Below are 24,638 nucleotides of genomic sequence, written 5' to 3'. Positions count from 1 at the left end.
TCCTGATACGGCCCCTGGCCCAGACTCTATTCATAACCAACTGCTTCAACATCTCAGTGCTCCACAAGAGCAACATCTTCTCTGGCTGTTTAACCGTATTTGGCTCCAGGGTGACTTCCCTTCTCAATGGAGGGATAGCGTTGTGGTTCCTGTCCTTAAGCCTGGTAAGAACCCCCTGTTTGTCGAAAGCTATCGGCCAATTAGTCTGACAAACATTTGTAAATTACTTGCAGGAATGGCAGCCTGTTGGCTCAGTTGGGTCCTCGGATCTCGTGATCTATTTTCCCCTTCCCAGTGTGGCTTCCAAGAGGGTCTGTCTCCGATCGATCACTTACTTCGCTTGGAATCTGCAGTTCGGCAGGCTTTTTCCCAGTGCTGCCATTTGGTTGCAGTATTTGTCGACCTTCACAAGGCCTATGACACAGCTTGGTGCCATCATATATTACTTACACTTAATGAGTGGGGTCTTCGGGGCCCACTCCCAGTTTTAATTTGCCAGTTCTTGTTTCATCGATTGTTCAGGGTTCAGGTTGGTACGCTTTTTAGTTCCCCATGGACCCAGGAGAATGGAATCCCACAGGGTTCTGTCTTGAGTGTGCTTCTTTTCCTCATTGCTATAAATGGACTTGTGGCCTCCGTCGGTCCTTTGGTCAACCCTGCTCTGTATGTGGATGATTGCTGCATTAGGGTTATTCTCTCTTCGATGGCGGGAGCTCCAGGGTGCTATAAGACATTCCTCTGCTTGGACCCTCTCACATGGATTTCAGTTCTCTCCTTTCAAATCGTGGGTGGTCCACTTCTGTCATTGTACTACAGTCCATCCCGATCCGGAGCTCTGTCTCAATGCCTAACATTTACCTGTTGTCCCACAGATTCGTGTCCTAGGTCTTTTCGACAACAAGCTCACTTGGCTGCCTCATATCAGACTTCTGAAGATAGGATGTTCTCGTAAACTCAATGTCCTTTGCTCCCTTGCCCACACCTTTATCGGGCTTTAGTGCTGTCTCGCTTGGACTATGGTTGTCAAGTTTATGGTTCAGCTGCTCCTTTCATACTGCACCTCCAGGATCCGGTCCACATTCGTGGTATCTGTTTGGCCACCTACTAACCCTGTTGATAGTCTCCTGGTTGAGGCTGGGAACCCCCTCCTCCCTTTCTGTTCGGCGGTCCCAGCTTCTGGTTTCTTATGCAATCGCTGTCCATTCCTCTCCCACTCATCCTTCCTATTCTATCCTGTTCCCAGACCAAGGACGTTGCCCACCTGATTCCCGCCCTCGGGCGGCTGGCTCCGCCTTGTCTCTCTTCGCAGTGATTTTTAGCTTCCTTTCTGGATCTCCGCCGAGGTCCAAACGATTCCGTCCCCCCGATGGTGTTCTGTTGTTTTTTCCACCGCATTTTATGGGAGTTTTGGGATGCTATTGTGTTTTACACTGTAGGCTCTAAATGTGCTGATCGCATGGGGTATGCCTTCACATCCTCTGTTGACATGGAAAATCATCTCCTGCCAACTGCATGTGGGGTGTTTACTGTGGAATTGGTGCCAATTTCCCAGGTCCTTACCTTTATTAAACAGTCCCAACTCAACCGCGTTTTGTCATGTACGGTTTCAGTGAGCGGCCTTCAGGCTCTTGACTGGTGTTTTTTCCCGCCATCCCTTGTTCTTGGCCATCTATGACCATCTCACTGATCTTCGTGCTGCTTGTTCTGTTGACTTCCTTTGGGTCCCTGGCCATGTGGGTATCCCAGGTAATGAGCATGCTGATAATTTGGTTAGGGGAGCAGTCACTTACCCCCCCCCCCCCCCCCTCCTTCCCTGTAAACCCTCCTGCGGCGGATTTATGGCTTTATATCAAATCCTACTTCGCTCACTCAATTTTGGTGGAATGCCCCCTTCTTTAGGCTGTACTTTCTAAGTGCAGAATTCCGTGCACTTTAGCTTCAATATTGGTGGATGATTCCCGGATGGTGGAACTGGTTCTCTGTTTCCTCCGTGAAAGTTGTTTTTATTTTCAGTTGTAAAGTTTTTGATCTCCATCTGGAGTAGGGGCAGGTTTGGGGTGTCTCACACTGTAAGTTGTGTTTGGAGATTCCTGACTCTCCTCCCTGGCCAAGATCCTTTTGTTCTCCCTTGTACTCTGTTTTTATCGCTTTTGAATAGCTGGTGGTATTGCCTGTACTGCATCTGAGGTGGGATATTTCCCACCTTGGGGTTGCCTACTTACTGACTTCCCTCCTTTTGTTTTTACCATTGACAACACGAGCACACTTTTAGGATTTTTAGCTTTTTACCTTTTATCATTATGACTCTTCAGAGATATACATCTGTCCGAATGGACCACCTTTGAAACAAGGGACTAATGATCTTGCTGTTTGGTCCCTTCAACCCCAATCGGCCAACCAACCAAATGTGTAACCATGTATCGAGATGAGCGGGCTGTCAAAGAGATCCGGATAAAGGAAAATGTGCTTTACCCAGTAGCTCTCAAGTTAATGGCTAGTGGCAAACCCTCTGTTCTCCCATCTGGCACCTATAGTTCTGTTCTTGTTACCCTTCGCTTGATGAAGGACACGGCCATGCAGACACACGACCTCATTAAGTTCTGAGGCTGTGAAATCGCCCACGGTCAAGATAGCATCGCCATGCCATACCCACACCCCACCCCGCCCCCGCCCACTGTCCAGCTATGCAACAAACTGTCAAACTCTCATCTCGAGGGGCAAAGCCACCAGCTACACTACCGGTGGGCCGGAAGGGACAGAAGGAGTACTCCCATGCAGACTTCCTCCGTTCTTCCAGCCAAACAACCAGAGTCTTCCTCTAACCAGAACGGCTCCAAGTAGTCCACCAAAGGCAAACGGTCGTCTCCTTTGCCAACTCAAAGACCCTCTTCGACAGTGTCGCCATGTGGTACTTTAGCCCGTCCGGCGTCTGTATAGCTGATGTGCACCACCCACTGTTTTTGAGCTTTTGACTCCACGGACAGACTGCGCAAGCAAGCTGATGCTTCTGTGGACCCCATGGAGCAGGATCCTCCTCCTTCTATGCCCAGCAGTTGCAACTTTCCACCGGCTCTCACTCAGCAGCCACTGAGTTAACAACCCTACATCTCTTCTTCACCATGACTGTCGTCTAATGTAACGTTCGCGGCCTTCGGTCCCACAAAGAGGATTTATGGCTTCTTTTAGCATCACAGCATCCCCTTCTACTGTGCCTTCAGGAAATGAAATTGCACCCTCACAACTGCTTTGAGCTTCCACATTACTTATAGATTTTCCCCCCTTCCCCCTTCCCCTTTCACCTGAGGTCAGCATTACATCTCTTGGGGGCGTGATGCTGCTCATATGAGATGACATTCATAGTCAACCCATCTCCTTGACTACCCATCTTCGAGCTGTTGCCGTTCGCCTTTTCCTTCCTCACCTCACTTTTTTCCCTCTGTCATTCAGTGTCACCAGGGCAGACTTCCTTCAGCTTACTGGGCTGCTACCTCCCCCATTTTTGCTTTCCTTTCTGACTCCTCGCACACCTATTCCCATTTGGACCTATCCTTCTGCACTGCCCAGCTTTCCCATTGTCTTGGGTGGTCCATTCTTTCGGACACCTACTCAAGCAACCATTTCCCGTGTTTCATCCATTCGCTGACTCCTACCCCATCCACATGAACGCCAAAATGGCAGCTTACTAAGGCGGACTGCAGCTTTACTCCTCCCTGGTGACCTTTGAAGAACAAGATTTCCCCAGTTGTGATGCCCAGGTGGAATATCTCAAAAACATTATCCTTACTGCTGCAGAGCGTTCCATTCTTTGCACTTGCCTCTTTACCACATCATGTCACAGTCCCTTGGTGGACTGGGGCATGCCGCAAAGCAATTCGCGCACAGAGACGTGCTCTCCGCATTTTTAATGTCATTCTGTGGTGGTGGTGTACTGCATTCATTATAAACAGATGTGTGTAGAGTGTCATCACGTTCTTCGTTATAGAAAGAGTTAGCTGGATTTCATTCACTAGTCCTTTTAACACTTACACCCCTTCCTCTGTTGTGTGGGTCAACCTCAGATGGCTCTCTAGGACCAAGATCCATTCCCCAATCTCTGGCCTGACAGTAGCAGGTGGTGTCATTGTGGGCACTATTGCTATCTCCAACATCTTGGGCCACCATTTTACGGAAGTTTCAATCTCTTCCCACTATCACCCTGCATTCCTCCATTGGAAACGAGCGGAGGAGGCTTGGGTGATACCCTTCTCTTCTCCAAATCGTGAGTACTACAATGCTGCCATTACTGTGAGTGAGCTAGATCATGCTCTCAGTTCATCCTGATCCTCCACCCCAGGGCCAGACGCCATCCACATTCAGATGTTGCTGCACATTTCTCTTGCGGGCAAGCACTTTCTGCTTAACACGTACAACCACGTCTGGGCAGAGGGCACATTTCCGGAGTGCTGGCATAATCCACAGTCATCCCCATACCTAAGCCCGGTAAGGACAAAAGCCTTCCTTCCAGTTACCGCCCCATCTCATACCAGCTAAATTTGCAAGGTGATGGAATGTTTGATTCATGTCTGGTTGGTATGGTGGCTTGAGTCTCACAATTTACTGATGAATGCACAATGTGAATTTGGAGCTTGGCATTCAGCAGTTCACCATCTCATCGCTTTGTCCACCCATGTCGTGAATGGTTTTCTGTGAAAATCCCAGACTGTGGCCATGTTTTTCGATTTGGAGAAGGCCTAAGACACCTGCTGGGAACTGGTATCCTCTGTACTCTTTACACATGGGTCTTCTGTGGCCACCTGTCCTGTTTCCTTCAGGAATTGAGTTTTCAAGGTGCATGGGGTTTTTGCTTTGTTGGACACCTTTATCTAGGAAAACAGTGTGCCTCAGGGTTCTGTCGTGAGTGTCGTCCTCTTTGCTATCACCATTAACCCTACAATGGCCTGTATCCCACTGGGCATCGCCAGCTCCTGTTTTGTTGACAATGTTGCCATCTATTGCAGTTCTCTCCACGGACCTGTCTCACTGAGCGGCGTCTTCAGCGATACCTTGTTTGTCTTTGCTCCTGGAACATCGACAATGGCTTTTGTTTTTCCACTGACAAAACTGCCTGTATGAATTTCTGGTGGAGAAAATGGTTTCTTCCACCATCTTTACATCTTGGGCCTGTTGCCCTTCCATTCATTGAAACTACAAAATTCCTGGGGCTGATGTTCAATGGGAAATACTCTTTGTCCTCCCATGTCTCTTTCCTGTCAGCATGCTGTACACAGTTCCTCAGTATCCTACATGCCCTCAATGGTACTTGCTCGGGTTCCAGTAGAACGACCCTGCTCCGCTTGTACCGGTCCCTCGTCCATTCAAAACTCTACTATGGGTGCCAGAAGTCTGGAATCATGATTTTAAAAACTTAAACAATGACTGTTTTAATGGAAGAGTATTATTGTGTACTCGTGGCTGTATTAAAACAGAAATTGGAGAAAACTGGAATGACCTCAAGGGACAACATTATATGGTACTGTGTTTGTGGGTCATCTAGTTGCATTGCATCTGCTGATTTCCATATTATGGGTATAAAAATGCACCAAATTATTCATATTTAAGCAAGAGTGCAAGTACTAAGAACAGTCATAATGGCACTGACAGTATCATAAACATCTTTCTTCCTCATTGGTTTATTAAATAACTGGTTGGGTATTTCAGATGTGTTAATGTTCGTAAAAGTACTGTTTGTTCCCCACCTTTCTATGCCGAAATGGTTGTTTTTCATTGCAACAATCTGAGGTAGCTTCCACCAATATGTGTATTTATTAGGGCTCTTATGCTCATCCAGTAAGAAATGTCTTCCTGGTTTATCTTTGAATGTACTTGACCATAGAGGTTATGCTAACTGTCACACAGGCAACTTGGTCCATTTTATATTGGATGTTGGTGTTGTAAATATGTAACATGTGTCCAGTGGCCACCAAAAGTGACTTACTGTGTTGTAAATTGAATCTGTGCTTTTATTTCATTTGATGTTGCTGTAACATATTATTTCCCACAGTTATGATCATTCTTGCACCCAACTATTGAAACTGGCAAGAAATGGAAATTATGTGCTATGTGCTTAAGATTGTTGTTCCCCTACAGGCGATGCCTGTTCTAACCAAACTGTAAAAGAGTATTGTTTATTGGAAGAATAGGTTTCATATCCATACCTTGCGAAGATGCTTTAATGTTATCTTTACTTTCATGTGTGTCTCCTGGTAACTCTCTAGTTGGTTTCTTTTATTTCACCCAGTATCTTCCAACTGAGCATGTGTTCCACCTTTAAAGCCTTGATATTGACAAAGTTCAAGTAAACTGCATGTGTGACAATAATTAAATTGCTTATTTCATCTCTAGCTTCAAAAAGTTTTAAATAGTGCTGCTTGAGGTTTCTTTTCTGTAAATGGTTTATCGCCTGTCTATTGTGTGGGTTTGCAGTTCCTTGCAGTTTCCTATATTTCTCTTTCCCTTGAAATGGCAATGATTTAAATTTATGAAAACTTAAGATCAAACAATTGTAATTTGATTCCCACTTGTCATCATCGAACCAATCATTGTCTCAGCGATTGGAAATAAGATGCCCCCCCCCCCCTCTTTCTTTAACTTTTTATCTTTTTACTTTTTATGTATTCTGTTAGTGCAAAATTATGTGAGGTGTGATGGATTAAAATTTTAATTCTAGGTTCATGCCATCTTGGTCAACATCTTCGGTGGAATAATGAGGTGCGATGTCATAGCAGAAGGTATTATAGCTGCTGCTAAAGAGCTTAATCTTCGACTTCCTATCATCTGCAGGCTACAGGTATGGAACAAGTTGATCTACACACACTATTTGTCAAGGTTACACTGAAACAAGAGAGCAAAGAAGGGAAAAAAGGTTACAAAATGTGAGAGACTAATAGAGATACAAATTAACAAAGAAATGCTAAGAAAAGGAGAGAGAATTGCAACTCTCTCTCTCTCTCTCTCTCTCTCTCTCTCTCTCTCTCTCTCTCTCTCTCTCTCTGTGAGTGAGTGAGTGAGTGAGGGGGGGGGGGGGGTGTAATTCCTGCCTGAGAAGGCCGTAGTGAAACCTTCAGCATACTAGGCAAGTGATTGTTCATTGCTGCATGTGCATTGCCCATGGGATGACCAGACTGTGGGAGACACTTCAGAGGGCAAAGAGGATGCCAGCTATTCAAATGCAAGTACTGTGGATCATTGGTGAACATGACATGGACAGAGGTTTGCATAAAAGAGGCTGAGGAGAACAAGCTGAAGTGGATGAGAGAGCAAGTATTTGTGTTCTGGAGAAATGAGGATATGGTACCTTGGCTCTGCTTCCGTATCATGAAGATATAATCAGTGAACTTGAACTGAAAAAAGTTGGGCATTTTGCATGGTTAAAATGGTTTTTTGTAGATGGTCCAAAATCAAGTTGACCTGGATGGGTCATATGAGTGTGTGTATGGCCAAACCTTGGGTTTGTGTTGAGTGTCTTCACCTCTAAAGGAAAAATAATTGTGCGAAAAGATGTAGCATGTGAGGTGTAAGTTTTTCTATGCAGTAATGTGATGAGGATGGTTGTGAGGCAATGAAAGAAGTGGTGTTCAAGTCTTTGATATGCAAAGCTAGGCCATGGGCTTGAAGGTATTGGTCAACAAGAACAAAGAGCTTTCTGTGGGAATACAAGGATCAGCTTCAGTGGGGTGTCCAGGATCATTAAGTTCCTATATATAGGGAAGCCCCCCATGAGCCATGGACCTTGCCGTTGGTGGGGAGGCTTGCGTGCCTCAGCGATACAGATAGCCGTACCGTAGGTTCAACCACAATGGAGGGGTATCTGTTGAGCGGCCAGACAAACGTATGGTTCCTGAAGAGGGCAGCAGCCTTTTCAGTAGTTGCAGGGGCAACAGTCTGGATGATTGACTGATCTGGCCTTGTAACACTAACCAAAACGGCCTTGCTGTGCTGGTACTGCGAACGGCTGAAAGCAAGGGGAAACTATGGCCGTAATTTTTCCCGAGGGCATGCAGCTTTACTGTATGATTAAATGATGATGGCATCCTCTTGGATGAAATATTCCGGAGGTAAAATAGTCCCCCATTCGGATCTCCGGGCGGTGACTACTCAAGAGGATGTCATTATCAGGAGAAAGAAAACTGGCATTCTACGGATTGGAGTGTGGAATGTCAGATCCTTTAATCGGGCAGATAGGTTAGAAAATTTGAAAAGGGAAATGGATAGGTTAAAGTTAGATATAGTGGGAATTAGTAAAGTTCGGTGGCAGAAGGAACAAGACGTCTGGTCAGGTGACTACAGGGTTATAAACACAAAATCAAATAGGGGTAATGCAGGAGTAGGATTAATAATAAATAGGAAAATAGGAATGAGAGTAAGCTACTACAAACAGTATAGTGAACGCATTATTGTGGCCAAGATATACGAAGCCCACACCTACTACAGTAGTACAAGTTTATATGCCAACTAGCTCTGCAGATGACGAAGAAATTGAAGAAATGTATGATCAAATAAAAGAAATTACTCAGATAGTAAATGGTGACGAAAATTTAATATTCACGGGTGACTGGAATTCGGTAGTAGGAAAAGGGAGAGAAGGAAACGTAGTAGGTGAATATGGACTGGGGCAAAGAAATGAAAGAAGCAGCCGCCTGGTAGAATTTTGCACAGAGCACAACTTAATCATAGGTAATCATAAAAGAAGGCATGGAAGAAGCCTGGTGATACTGACAGGTTTCAGATAGATTATATAATGGTAAGACAGAGATTTAGGAACCAGGTTTTAAATTGTAAGACATTTCCAGGGGCAGATGTGGACTCTGACCACAATCTATTGGTTATGACCTGTAGATTAAAACTGAAGAAACTGCAAAAAGGTGGGAATTTAAGGAGATGGGACCTGGATAAACTGAAAGAACCAGAGATTGTACAGAGTTTTAGGGAGAGCATAAGGGAGCAATTGACAGGAATTGGGGAAAGAAATAAAATAGAAGAAGAATGGGTAGCTTTGAGGGATGAAGTAGAGAAGGCAGCAGAGGATCAAGTAGGCAAAAAGACGAGGGCTAGTAGAAATCCTTGGGTAACAGAAGAAATATTGAATTTAATTGATGAAAGGAGAAAATATAAAAATGCAGTAAATGAAGCAGGCAAAAAGGAATACAAATGTCTCAAAAATGAGATCGACAGGAAGTGCAAAATGGCTAAGCACGGATGGCTAGAGGACAAATGTAAGGATGTAGAAGCTTATCTCACTAGGGGTAAGATAGATACTGCCTACAGGAAAATTGAAGAGACGTTTGGAGATAAGAGAACCACTTGTATCAACATGCAGAGCTCAGATGGAAACCTAGTTCTAAGCAAAGAAGGGAAAGCAGAAAGGTGGAAGGAGTATATAGAGGGTCTATACAAGGGCAATGTACTTGAGGACAATATTATGGAAATGGAAGAGGATGTAGATGAAGATGAAATGGGAGATACGATACTGCGTGAAGAGTTTGACACAGCACTGAAAGACCTGAGTCGAAACAAGGCCCCCAGAGTAGACAACATTCCATTGGAACTACTGACGGCCTTGGGAGATCCAGTCGTGACAAAACTCTACCATCCGGTGAGCAAGATGTATGAGACAGGTGAAATACCCTCAGACTTCAAGAAGAATATAATAATTCCAATCCCAAAGAAAGCAAGTGTTGACAGATGGAAAAATTACCGAACTGTCGGCTTAATAAGTCTCAGCTGCAAAATACTAATGCGAATTTTTTACAGACGAATGGAAAAACTAGTAGAATCCGACCTCGGGGAAGATCAGTTTGGATTCCGTAGAAATGAGGCAATACTGACCCTACGACTTATCTTAGAAGCTAGATTAAGGAAAGGCAAACCTACGTTTCTAGCATTTGTAGACTTAGAGAAAGCTTTTGACAATGTTGACTGGAATACTCTCTTTCAAATACAGAGAGCGAAAGGCTATTTACAATTTGTACAGAAACCAGATGGCAGTTAGAAGAGTCGAGGGACATGAAAGGGAAGCAGTGGTTGCGAAGGGAGTGAGAGAGGGTTGTAGCCTCTCCCCGATGTTATTCAATGTGTGTGTTGAGCAAGCAGTGAAGGAAACAAAAGAAAAGTTCGGTGTAGGTATTAAAATCCATGGAGAAGAAATAAAAACTTTGAGGTTCGCCGATGACATTGTAATTCTGTCAGAGACGGCAAAGGACTCGCAGTGGATCCTGATGCAGTTTGGAATTCTTGTGTGATAGTCTGGGTAGATGTCTGCCTATTACACATTATACCCTCTTCAACTGTCAGCGATCCTTGTCAGTCAACAGACGAGGTTGGCCTGTACACTTTTGCGCTGTATGCGTCCCTTCATGTTTCTGCTTCACTATCACATAAAAAACAGTGGACCTTGGGATGTTTACAAGTGTGGAAATCTCACATTCAGATGTATGACGTGACACCCAATCATCTGACCACATTTGAAGTTCCACAGACAGCCCCATTCTGCTCTCGCAAGATGTCTAATGACTACTAAGTTCACTGATATGGAGTACCTGGCAGAAGGTGGCAGCACAATGCATCTAATATGAAAAACTTAAGTTTTTGGGCGTCTCCAGATACTTTTGATTACATAGTGTATTTTCATGTCGGATTATGAGCAACATTTTACCCACAATCTTCTCACCCTTCCCAAAGAGGTATTCTATTGCCCAACCAAAGCTATGAAACACTCAAGTACATCCTTACACCATATTTACTTCCAAACTTTTGCCAGTGGATCTTAGCTTTGTGGGTGACCTGGGTAGAACAACTTCCCCATGCACCTGTCCAACACATCCTCCAGTCCCATCACAGAGTTACCTTATTACAGGCATGGCCACCTACTGAAAGCGGACATACGATATACCAGCAGTGCTTTAACTTTGCACAGCATTTTGTGTGTGCATGATCTAAAACCTTCTGTCCATCTAAATGTACAGCCACTGCCAAACTACGGTGAACAATGTTTCAGAACACTCCCCTCAGCACAAAATGTGTAATGCCAGTGGCTGCTTCTCAACCTGTGTCATCTGCATGCTAGTGCCCACTATACCTCTGTGCGAGGACTCATCCAAAAGCTAGCAACATTCTAGGTCTTGTTGTGTCTGCTGGTTATTCAAGTGAGTTTTTACTGTTAGTGCTTCATTATGTATATTCCATCAAGGACTTTCCATAGCCTTGATTATCATGAGGAGAGAGATAATGATGCGTTTAAACACTCATGTTTACATTTAATACCGTGTTTACCCAAGTACAAGACAACTTTTTTTTTTTTTAAGTCCCTCAAGTAAATTTTTTTTTTTTAACGTATTCTGAGTAATAAAATTACACTTTTATTGACATAAGGGATGTGTCTAAAAAACTAAATTTACATAAAATAGAAAGAAACTTCCACATGGGAAAAATATATTAAAAACAAAAATTCCAAGACTTACCAAGCGGTAAAGTGCCGGTAGACAGGCACAATAAAATAACATACAAACACAAACACACAAAATTTCAAGCTTTCGCAACCAACGATTGCTTCTTCAGGAAAGAGGGAAGGAGAGGGAAAGACGAAAGGATGTGGGTTCTAAGGGAGAGGGCAAGGAGTCATTCCAGTCCCAGGAGTGGAAAGACTCACCCTAGCGGGAAAAAAGAACAGACACACACTCACACTCACACTCACACTCACACTCACACTGACACTCTCTCTCTCTCACACACGCGCACGCACGAGTGCGCACGCACGCACACACACATCCATCCATACATACATAGACACAAGCAGACATATTTAAAGGCAAAGAGTTTGGGCAGAGATGTCAGTCGAGGCGGAAGTGCGGAGGCAAAGATGATGTTGAATGACAGGTGAGGTATGAGTGGCGGCAACTAGAAATTAGCGGAGATTGAGGCCTGGTGGATAACGAGAAGAGAGGATATATTGAAGGGCAAGTTCCCATCTCCGGAGTTCGGATAGGTTGGTGTTGGTGGGAAGTATCCAGATAACCCGAACGGTGTAACACTGTGCCAAGATGTGCTGGCCGTGCACCAATGCATGTTTTGCCACAGGGTGATCCTCATTACCAACAAACACTGTCTGCCTGTGTCCATTCATGCGAATGGACAGTTTGTTGCTGGTCATTCCCACACAGAAAGCGTCACAGTGTAGGCAGGTCAGTTGGTAAATCACATGGGTGCTTTCTCACGTGGCTCTGCCTTTGATCGTGTACACCTTCCGGGTTACAGGACTGGAGTAGGTGGTGGTGGGAGGGTGCATAGGACAGGTTTTACACCGGGGGCGGTTACAAGGGTAGGAGCCAGAGGGTAGGGAAGGTGGTTTGGGGATTTCATAGGGATGAACCAAGAGGTTACGAAGGTTAGGTGGACGGCGGAAAGACACTCTTGGTGGAGTGGGGAGGATTTCATGAAGGATGGATCTCATTTCGGGGCAGGATTTTAGGAAGTCCTATCCCTGCTGGAGAGCCACATTCAGAGTCTGACCCAGTCCCGGGAAGTATCCTGTCACAAGTGGTGCACTTTTGGGGTTCTTCTGTGGGAGGGGATGAGGAAGTGGCTCTGGTTATTTGCTTCTGTACCAGGTCGGGAGGGTAGTTGCGGGATGTGAAAGCTGTTTTCAGGTTGTTGGTGTAATGGTCCAGGGATTCAGGACTGGAGCAGATTCGTTTGCCACGAAGGCCCAGGCTGTAGGGAAGGGACCGTTTGATATGGAATGGGTGGCAGCTGTCATAATGGAGGTACTGTTGCTTGTTGGTGGGTTTGATGTGGACGGATGTGTGAAGCTGGCTATTGGACAGATGGAGGTCAACGTCAAGGAAAGTGGCATGGGATTTGGAGTAGGACCAGGTGAATCTGATGGAACCAATGAGTTGACGTTGGAGAGGAAATTCTGGAGTTGTTCTTCACTGTGAGTCCAGATCATGAAGATGTCATCAATAAATCTGTACCAAACTTTGGGTTGGCAGGCTTGGGTAACCAAGAAGACTTTCTCTAAGCGACCCATAAATAGGTTGGCATACGAGGGGGCCATCCTGGTACCCATGGCTGTTCCCTTTAATTGTTGGTATGTCTGGCCTTCAAAAGTGAAGAAGTTGTGGGTCAGGATGAAGCTGGCTAAGGTAATGGGGAAAGAGGTTTTAGGTGGGGTGGCAGGTAATCGGCGTGAAAGGAAGTGCTCCATCGCAGCAAGGCCCTGGACGTGCTGAATATTTGTGTGTAAGGAAGTGGCATCAATGGTTACAAGGATGTTTTCCGGGGGTAACAGATTGGGTAAGGATTCCAGGTGTTCGAGAAAGTGGTTGGTGTCTTTGATGAAGGATGGGAGACTGTACGTAATGGGTTGAAGGTGTTGATCTACGTAGGCAGAGATACGTTCTGTGGGGGCTTGGTAACCAGCTACAATGGGGCGGCCAGGATGTTTGGGTTTGTGAATTTTAGGAAGTAGGTAGAAGGTAGGAGTGCGAGGTGTCGGTGGGGTCAGGAGTTTGATGGAGTCAGGTGAAAGGTTTTGTAGGGGGTCTAAGGTTCTGAGGATTCCTTGAAGCTCCGCCTGGACATCAGGAATGGGATTACCTTGGCAAACTTTGTGTGTAGAGTTGTCTGAAAGCTGACACAGTCCCTCAGCCACATACTCCCGACGATAAAGTACCACGGTCGTGGAACCCTTGTCAGCCGGAAGAATGATGATGGATCGGTCAGCTTTCAGATCACGGATAGCCTGGGCTTCGGCTGTGGTGATGTTATGAGTAGGATTAAGGTTTTTCAAGAAAGATTGTGAGAGGAAAGGCTGGAAGTGAGAAATTCCTGGAAGGTTTGGAGAGGGTGATTTTGAGGAAGAGGAGGTGGGTCCCGCTGTGATGGAGGATGGAACTGTTCCAGGCTGGGTTCAATTTGGATAGTGTCTTGGGGAGTTGGATCATTAGGAGTGGGATCAGGATTATTTTTCTTCATGGCAAAGTGATATTTCCAGCAGAGACTACGAGTGTAGGACAGTAAATCTTTGACAAGGGCAGTTTGGTTGAATCTGGGAGTGGGGCTGAAGGTGAGGCCTTTGGATAGGACAGAGGTTTTGGATTGGGAGAGAGGTTTGGAGGAAAGGTTAACTACTGAATTTGGGTGTTGTGGTTCCAGATTGTGTTGACTAGAATTTTGAGGTGTTGGGGGGAGTGAAGCTGGAAGTGGGAGATTGAGTAGATGGGAGAGACTGGGTCTGTGTGCAATGAGAGGCGGTTGAGGTTTGTTGGAAAGGTTGTGGAGGGTGAGTGAGTTGCCATTCCGGAGGTGGGAAACCAGGAGATTGGATAGTTTTTTGAGGTGGAGTGTGGCATGCTGTTCTAATTTGCGGTTGGAATGACTCCTTACCCTCTCCCTTAAAACCCACATCCTTTCGTCTTTCCCTCTCCTTCTCTCTTTCCTGAAGAAGCAATCGTTGGTTGCGAAAGCTAGAAATTTTGTGTGTGTGTGTGTGTGTGTGTGTTATTTTATTGTGCCTGTCTACCAGCGCTTTCCCGCTTGGTAAGTCTTGGAATCTTTGTTTTTAATAAACTAAATTTACACATATTCTAAACTTATGGCATTTATTGATTGTCTGTATTTTGATAATACAAGGAAAAATAAACAAAAAGAACTGTTTACATTAATTTTTATCTTCATTAGGTTAGCCTGTTAACTGTGGTACCAGTATTTATAATCATCATCATCCTAACGTGTGTGGCTGTGAAACATATCTTCATTGTTACAATTATTTTGCTGTTTCATTTGAATATGTTGTGATTTGTGAGGTTGTGGTTACGGTGGGACATGGGAACACAACTCCCCCCCCCCCCCCCCCCCCCCCAACCTTCTGATTAAATAGCGGATTTTGTTTCTATACTGACATGAGAATGTTATTATCTCTCTTGCTTCCAAACGTATTGTCTGCCTGCCGCTATGTCACTGGCCGTGTAGAACCAGCAGCTGACACACACCCCTATTTTTCCTATCGAACCTCACAGTAAGCACCGACAACATCGCTGCACAAAACACACAAGTACATCACTAGCTCCAATTCAGACTTTCATCGTCTCCTGCAGAAAGTGTGATATTGTTGAGTATTTGTCCAAAGTCAGTTTGACTCTGAGTACAAATGGCTGCAGGCAAACTGTAGTTGAAATTTGTTAGATGTTCATAAAAAGCCAAAGTACTCGGGGCAGATTCCCAGGGTTGATGGCATGATGAAATTTGCTGCTTGCTCAACCCCCTACACACACACACACACACACACACACACACACACACACACACACACACACAAATACTCGGGGCAGATTCCCAGGGTTGATGGCATGATGAAATTTGCTGCTTGCTCAACCCCCTACACACACACACACACACACACACACACACACACACACACACACACACACACACACACACAAAATCATCGTAGTTCTCTCTTCCAGCAAAGCTCGTGTCGCTGTTCCCCCTACAATGTTCCGTAGTGCTATGCTAGAGTAGTAGTGAAATACAGACAGCAACATCTTCTAGGGTGCAGATCACATGCAACAGCAGCACTCCGGACAGCAGTAGGATACCAACCTGATTGTTGCCCGCCATACTGCCCGACAACCAGGAGTGATGGATGGTCTTGGGTTTCTTTTCATAGCATGACCTCTTTGTCACCTGCAGCACCCTTACAGCACAGCAGTATGTTGACGATATTCTAACCCGTTTTGTGGCCTTTATGGCAAGCCATGGTGGACTTACATTTCAGCAAAGTAATGCCCACGCCCACATGAGGAGAGTACCTACTGCTAGTCTTCATGCTTGCCAAACACTGCCTTGGCCGACAAGGTTGCCGGATTTCTTCCCAAATGAAACCGTTTGGAGCATTATGAGCAGGGCCCTCCAACCAACTCACGATTTTGACGATCTAATGTGTCAGTTTGACAGAATTCAACACAATATCCCTCAGTAGTACATCCAACAAAGCTTATCAGTGTTAAACCGAATAACAGCTTACATGAGGGTGTTAGGTGGACCAGTGCTTTATTGACTTGTTTAGTCTGTGAAGCTCTTTCTCTTAAATAAATCGTCCAGCTTTTCAGAAATTTTATTTTTTTACATATACATCACATGTACCAATTTTTGTCCTGTTTGGGTAATTCCTTTGTGGTTTCTTTTATACTACTCTCCAACAGTTGTAATAGTCAATTCAACATTAGCAGTGTTAACTTTAGACAAATAGCTGATCTTCAACATTTCATTTAAGATACTGGGTATTTACTTTTAAGACAAAATAAATTTGCCAGTAAGCACCTAAGAAGCAAAAGCAATGGTACACACTTTTTAATATGAAAGTGAATTTTAATGAACATTTGTTAACTCGTAATTAATATCTACAAGATATGCACACACTAACATTGTTAGATGTAGAGTTTAGTGGAATGTGATTTTGATTTCTGAAGAGTTAAGTTTTAAAATCTTGAATGAACATCCATGCAGGCATGTGTTACCATTATTGTTAAAGGTACTGAGCACAGTGTTTTGGAAGTATGCGTCAAATACAGAATGAATTTTCACTCTGCAGTGGAGTGAGTGCCAATATGAAATGTCCTGGCTGTTTAAAACTATGTCCCAGACTGTAACTTGAACCCTGGATTTTGCCTTTCACAAACAAGTGCATCATTCTGGAAACATATTCCATGTTATGGCTAAGCCATGTCCCAACAACATCCTTTCTTCCGGGAGTGCTAGTCCCACAAATAGCACAGGAGAAACTTCCTGGCAGATTAAAACTGTGTGCCAGATCGAGACCCGAACTCAGGGACGTTTGCCTTTCACGGGCAAGTGCTCTACCATCTGAGCTACCCGAGCACAACTCACGCCCCGTCCTCACAGCTTTAGTTCTGCCAGTACCTTGTCTCCTAGCTTCCAAACTTCACAGAAGCTCTCCTGTAAGGGCAGGGTGCGAGTCGTGCTTGGGTAGCTCAGACCGTAGAGCACTTGCCCGAGCCTCGATTTGGCACACAGTTTTAATCTGCCAGGAAGATTCATGTCAGTGCACACTCCACTACAGAGTGAAAATCTCGTGAAGTTTGGAAGATAGGATAGAGGTACTGGTGGAAGTAAAGCTGTGAGGATAGGTCATGAGTCATCCTCAGGTAGCTCAGTTGGAGGAGCACTTGCCTGCGAAACACAAAGGTCCCAGGATTGAGTTCTGGTCCAGCATGCAGTTTTGATCTGCCATGAAGTTTCATATTGAGTGACAAATCACTGAGTAGCTCAGTGTTCCCATAGTGGAACTTATTTGCAGGAAGAAAGGCAGTGATAATCAACTTGGATGGCTATTGCCACATGGTGAATTGTGAAAATTTATTATTATTTGATCAGTGATTAATTTTAAAATGGAATACAAAATTAACTTGCTGTTAGTATTCTCTGATATTGTTACATCAGGAATTTTTAATTATTCCAAGAGCTCTGTAACTGTTTGTTAAAATCATTGTAAATGAAACCACAAGAGAAGTTAACTGTCAGTAACAGGAAAACTGCTTCAATATCTTTTTTGATTAACACTGCCCTATTTACACTAAGTACTTGCCTCTGCACTCCTTTAATTATGGGTTGCTGTTAAATGGCATTGCAAAATGTAGAAATTGCATCATTGAAAAGGGAAAAATAATGGATTAAAAGAATATACCTTCATATAAGTAGGTACGGTTCAAATATCTACCATAATAGCATAAAAGGACGTGAAAATGGCAAAGAAAAGAATTTTAAATGCCCTAGCAGTTACTTGTCGTCTGCGTTCACAGAAACAGTAATGTCTTGGATTGTACAGTCATCAAAGAAATGAGTAAAATAACAAACTGCTCTCTGCCATTGGGGAAATTTGAGAATATGCCCATTTGTTCCAAGAACATTGGCATGTGTGACTGATTTTACTCTTCATTATCACACTTCCATTAGAAGTAGTAGGATTATTAGGTACTGCAGATACTGACTAAAGGTCTGTACCATCATCTGCATAGAGAAGGTTTGCTTGTGTCACTAGTTGGAAGACAAAAACAGATACACTATGGTGAGCATTGTTCACTATATACGATGTGGCACTAAACTACACTCGTGCTCGTAAATTAATGATAATTGCAGAACGTGGTGCCACACAACGTGGCACTAGACATAACTGGCGCTAATAGCAAAGGCACATAGGGAACACACATGACACAGATCTGCAAGTCCACGGTATTGGTGATAAGTTGAGAAAACCGTCCAAAAACACATATGCTAAAAAACGCCATTGTTTTCTGCACCTGTGCCCCGACATCAATATAGCATATGATGACAAAGCACATGTACACAGGCCGCACAATGGGTTGGCATACTCTGGATCAGGTGGTTGAGCAGCTGCTGGGGTATAGCCTCCCATTCTTGCACCAGTGCCTGTCGGAGCTTCTGAAGTGTCCTAGGGGTTTGAAGACATGCAGTGATATGTCAACCGAGAGCATCCCAGATGTGCTCAATGGGGTTTAGGTCTGGAGAACAGGCAGGCCACTCCATTCATCTGATAACTTCTGTTTCAAGGTACTCCTCCACGATGGCAGCTCAGTGGGGCCTTGCTTTATCACCCGTCAGCAGGAAGGTGGGACTCACTGTACCCCTGGAAAGGTGGACATACTGGTGCAAAATGATGTCCCAGTACACCTGACCTGTTTCAGTTCCTCTGTCAGACATGCAGGGGTGTACATGCACCAGTCATAATCCCACCCCACACCATCAAATCACGACCTCCATATAGTTCCCTTTCAAGGACATTAAGGGGTTAGTATCGGGTTCCTGGTTCTCGCCAGATGAAAACCCGGCGAGAATCACTGTTCAGACTATACCTGGACTCGTCCATGAAAATAACCTGGGACTACTGTTCCAATGACGAAGTACTGTGTTCCTGACGCCATGCTTTATGCGCTCTCCTGTGACCAGGAGACAGAGGAATGCACCATGCAGGTCTTCGGGCGAATAAACAATGTCTGTTCAATCATCTGCAGATTGTGTGTCTGGAGACAATTGTTCCAGAGGCTGTAGTAAGGTCCCGAGTAAGGCTACCTGTAGTACTCCGTGGCTGTCTGTGGGCACTGATGGTGAGATATCAGTCTTCTTGTGGTGTTGTACACTGTGGACGTCCCATTCTGTAATGCCTGGACATGTTGCGCTGGAATCGTTGCCATAATCTTGAGATTGTGGTATACAGAGTGCCCGTCCTGTGACCTGCTTCATTTGACCAGCCTCCAGTTGCCCTAGTATTCTATGCCTCATAATGTTATCCATATGTGTTCTCTGGGCCATTTTCAACAAACAGTCACCATTAGCATGTTTGAAAACGTTTGCACATTTACTCACTACACCGTACTCTGACATGCACCGACACACCTCTGTGTATGTGGACTGCTGCCAGAGCCACCGTGTGACGACTGCAGCTGAAATGCACTGCATGGTCATACCCCGAGGTGATTTAAACCCGCAAACCTCCCACCAGAGCATTGTTTCACTTGTTTCGCCATGTATTAGCATTATCCTTAATTTATAAACATGAGTGTATTAGCTTGACAGACAACTGAATACAGCACACACCTCACTTATCAGTCATTTTCTTCTTTTTTTGATCATCTGCATATAAACTATCATTTATCTTTAACTCTGCCAACGCGCTGCAAAGCTCTAAATCCCTATTGGAGGGATATACTCAGCAGGTGGAATCCTCTGGGAATATAACAAGAAACTCTTTCCCTATTACAAGACAAATTGGATTTTGTAACACACAAAAAGTAAACAAAATAGCAGGAACACTTTCAACTCAAGAAGATAAAAGCCAGTTTGGAGTGCAATAATGCATACATCTGTGTGGTGTTTTGGCATTATCAAGAAATTTTAAAAAACTAGCATGCATGTTACCATAGCATCCAGTCAATAATATAGTTAATAATATAGTTAATAATATCAATATTTTCATCACAGCCTTCTTAATATTTGTTTGCTGTGTAGCAATGTTCTGATTAAGTTGTTAGTATCACTGCAAGAGTAAAAGTACTCTGACCATTGAAGATAATTTTGGCTGAGTCTATAAATGGTAGCAGTTAACTTAATATGTTCTTATATTTGTTAGTATTCCAGTATTGGTATTTTATGCTGCGTAATTTTTTCAGGGTACAAATGTGGATGATGCAAAAGTTCTGATAGCAGCATCGGGATTGAAGATCTTGGCTTGTGATAATTTAGAGGAAGCTGCAAGACTTGCTGTGAAACTGTCCAACATTGTCAGCCTTGCAAGATCGGCAAAACTAGATGTCAATTTTGAGATTCCCCTGTAATAAGTTTAGCTACTTAAGTTTTTCTTTTTTATTTTGTTTTTACTTTATGAATAAATGTAGATCACATTTAATTTAGGTAGTTCTTAATATATGCAGTGTGGCTTTTATAGCTAATAGAAGGCTGTAGTAACATTTGTAGAATTGATTTGTTATTTTATGTATTGTACTTTGTTACTTATTTAAAAGTATTTTATCTGAGCTTACAGATCATAGTAAATACTGTGCATGCTTGGTTTAAGCTTTGCTTTGCTTCGCTTCAGATTATGACTGGACTTTTAAGAAGTAAGCAGCTGTGTGTCTTGAAATAGTATTTGATTTGCTTATAAACTGATGTACCCAGGATAATATGTCATTCACAGCAGGCAAGAACTAGGGAAGCTGGTGCAGTTTTTAGTGCAGAGATTTTTATTTGTCTATTGTTTTGACTGATGGCACACCAAAATGGAATCTCAACTCTGATATTCAGAATTAAGGTTCCATGTTCAGAAAATATGAGAAAACATGAGGATAATTGTAACATTCAACTACTAGTAAATCACATTTTCCCTTTGTTGATTTCGTGGACAGTACATTTTTGCCATGGAGGGTTTAACACAATAAATTGTATATGAAATGCTTTTGGTCGGAACTTTGTTTGCTTCGTAAGTTAGTGTATCCTTTATTTTGATGATGTTGTGCTTTTAATTTATTTTTTTGTAAATATTTATTTATTTAATGTAAATAGTGTTGAGATATTGAACATTACAGACACTCATTGACGTGTTTGCTATATCTGATTTCGCCGTATCAGAGGTATTTAGTTTTTATGTTTAATTCATTTTACTTATTTGAATGACAATTATATATCAAAGTTTTGAGCTTGAAATCTTTTAGCAGAGAATAATTTCAGCAGAAATGTGCTAGATGCTGTGCTTTTCTCTGGTTTGTTCTTCAGTGGAGACCATTGCAGCATAAATGACTGAAAAAAAACTGTTTAGTTTTTGTTATATTTATATGCAGTGATAGTGACAATTCAAAAATTGTGACTTACCAAACACTTTGAGCTGTTTAATTATAACAATAATTTATGGTAAAACAGAACAGAGAGAAATTTTAGCTGGTGCATAATATGAAAATGGGCATATATGCAATAAGTGGCAAATGTATTAGGTCCCAAATAAGCCAAGTTTGCACTTCAAAAGAAATTACCATCATCCACTCACAGAATACACTTTTCTGCGCCTCAGAAGAGCCTGAAACATGAACATATTTTCAAGGAGTTTTTGTGAATTAGTGACACAGATGTATAACAGGAAAGATTTTATGGTCAAATATAGTTCCTATGGTTCGGGTAATGCTTATTATAAGTCATCCGATCAGTTACTGAGAAGTCAGTGAATGCTTTAAGTTTAGAAACTGTGTTAATCACATGCTCTTCAGGGACAGGATTCTAAACTTCCTAAGAAAGAAGTAATGCTTGTAAATGTGTTTCGTGGCAGCTACAAAATTGAGAGCTCCCTGCAGTTAACAAAAATAACTTACGGTAAAATTGTTATTTGATATTATATCTTTTTCAGTTGCAACATTTTACTAGGCCAATTTAATTTGAAAAATGAACTGTATGGAATTTATACTCTTGTGTTTTAATAAATGTAACAATTTTCTGATAACACCGTAAATGTTTGTTTGATGAAATGGATTTGAGTTTATTAAATGTTTGATGATTTCTTTATAAATAATACATGCCTTGACTGGTAAAACAGTTATGAATATTTTGACAATTTAGAATGATATTTTAAATAATTTCCAAAATATAATTTTGATTAGTTTCGTTCACCATTGTAACAATAGAAATTTGGCAAAATGATGTTGCCATCAGGCTATCACTGAAGTTAAATAATCTTTAAGTTTCTGTAAGTGGCTATTCATAATCGTGTAAGTTTAAAATTTTTGTTCATTCTCCTTTTTTCTTCTCTGAAATGTATTGATTGTCTTGTTTAAGAGGGAGGAGTTTGTATAGAAAGGAGAGAGTATTCACGGGTGGAAACTTAAAACTTAATAGAAATGTTTTTTAATTACATTTCAGAAGCATGATTGGTTTATATTGTAGATTCTGGAAATGTTAATGATTTCTTATATATCCTTTGATATTTGTAAAAGTTGTAAGCAAGTTTGTGTACAAGCTTCTCTTTATGTTGGTGATAGAAGTATTTTACTTATGTCTCCAGATATGTGAGGTTGACATAGTGGAAGTGGGTAGCACTGACACAGTGGGCATAGCGCTACAGCTTCAGGAACAGGTGCTCAGTTTCACTGTCAGGATATTTTGTTTTAAGATGTGTTTGTTTACTAATTGCTTCAGGTGAATACTGAGTTGATTGTAATAAAACTTTCCTTGTCCGATAAAGTTTATTCTTAATCTACAATGATTGTGACATGATATGGACTTAGTCATTAGCTGCCAAATCCAATGTTTCTTACTGATTCTGCAGTATTAATGGCTGGCTAAAATGAACCTCATTCGTCAAATCAGCCTGATTATAAATCACCATAAAAGTTTTTTGTCTGTTGTAACACTTGGTTTTTGATGTTTGTGCTCACAGATTACTCTTTTTTCCTCACTCCCTCCCCTCCCCAGAAATATTGCCATGTGGCAGGTTGCTTGTTATTATGGATCCTCATACCAAAGAAAAAAGCTTTCAAACTTTTTGCATTATATTGTATAAATAGCTTTATATACAGTGTTACTTTTAGTGTCTTCATACCCCATACATCAGTAGTTGCAATATCTGAAAAGCCATTGTCTAAGCTGCAGGAGTGAGGGAGACATTCTCTCACTATGCAAAAGGTAGTCCATCTGTATTGTGAAAGAACTTAACGGAGCATGAGAGTTTTATAATGAAATGTTCACATTTTTTATAATATACTGTACATCCCAAACATCTTTTCTGTACTGCCAGTGTTGTCTTACAGATGATTATATGTAGTTCAGGATTTTGATAACAAGTGGTCACAGGTTTTTGTGGTGTTTGTGCAATTCTGTTTTACACTTCGGTAAGCTGTTCATTGTTTTCTTATCACCATGTTGTTTGTCTTCAAAAGGACTGTTCATTTTATAACATAAATGTGTAGTTGGTTACTGAAACTCCCATGAGAAGGGCAATGTTTTATTATTAGACTATAACCGTGCAAAAACTACATCTTAGTCTAGCACAGGGTTTCCCAAACAGTGTGCCATGGGAAAACTATTAATAATATGACATTTGTCCCAACATTTGGGGGGCAGAGGGGGGAGGGGGCGGGAGAGGAACTGGATGTTCAATCAGAGTACTAGGATTCTCAAAGTGTCCAGTCAGAGAAAAATTTTGGGAATCTCTGGTCTAGCAACATTTCTTACAGCCCTAATAACAGTGCATAACTCTTCTCATGGTGCCCACGTTATAGATCTGATTATGATGAGCAGTGCTTAGTAACTATAAGTTTTCTTAATTATATTTCATTTTTATTATTTGTATTGTATTTTTCCCTTTCTCATATTTTGCACCATGATTGATGTTTGCTATCATATAGTGGTGAACTACCCTTAGTTAACTTGATGGAAGTAACAACACAGATAATATTGTGTAAGACATTCCCCTGTAAGTAGTATCAGCTGTGTAGCACTAATATTATTTTCAAGAATTCAATAATTGTTTTGTGTCATTATTTTCTTGACTTCTTGCAGCAATGGGCTACCGTATTGTGACAAATGAAAAATTGGTTAAGAAGACAGTTTAATTCACGAATTCATTCTTTCAATATTGTTGTGAAAGAGACTGTGATCAATTTTATCCTTTTTCCTTCCTTGAAATATTTCCTTTGTGAAGACCATAATTTGTTAAATCTGTGTAATTATTATGACTGTTGTGTGAATGAATATTATTGTTTGATGCCATTAACATATGTTAAAAAAATGAAAATTTTCCCATGTAAATGTTGAATAAAAGACAACAATTTTGTTACTGTTTAAAAAGAGTTATTTTTTTGGTATTAAAACATTGTGATGTAGTAGAGACTCCACGCTTGGATATAAATAGTACAGATTGCATTACCTATTTATGTGTATACGATCTGTCTCTGAATTTAAGGGCAAGCAACATTTGTGGTGGAGAAAAGGGTCTTTTCCAGAGGAATGTTAAAACTGCTATTCAGGATGACTGAAAAACAATTTTCATTTTAGTGGTACAGTATAGTACAGTACAGTACAGTACAGTA

The 24,638-nt window shown here is 42.2% G+C and overlaps 1 protein-coding gene across 1 annotated transcript in view; it reads left to right on the top strand.

Moving 5' to 3' along the window:
• The window catches only part of LOC126331235 (succinate--CoA ligase [ADP-forming] subunit beta, mitochondrial), a 75,774-nt gene extending 51,378 nt beyond the window's left edge, over nucleotides 1-24,396 (top strand). Inside the window, exons 8-10 of the mRNA XM_049996455.1 lie at nucleotides 6,707-6,826; nucleotides 20,241-20,401; nucleotides 24,109-24,396. Of these exons, the coding sequence (XP_049852412.1) occupies nucleotides 6,707-6,826; nucleotides 20,241-20,401; nucleotides 24,109-24,136 (309 nt within the window). The 3' untranslated portion in view covers nucleotides 24,137-24,396. The remainder of the gene's footprint in view (nucleotides 1-6,706; nucleotides 6,827-20,240; nucleotides 20,402-24,108) is intronic.
• Nucleotides 24,397-24,638: the final 242 nt, after the last annotated feature.

This window comes from Schistocerca gregaria, chromosome 2, assembly GCF_023897955.1.
Source record: "Schistocerca gregaria isolate iqSchGreg1 chromosome 2, iqSchGreg1.2, whole genome shotgun sequence".
In the NCBI taxonomy this organism is placed as follows: domain Eukaryota; kingdom Metazoa; phylum Arthropoda; class Insecta; order Orthoptera; family Acrididae; genus Schistocerca; species Schistocerca gregaria.
This window is presented reverse-complemented; position numbering and strand designations above follow the sequence as displayed.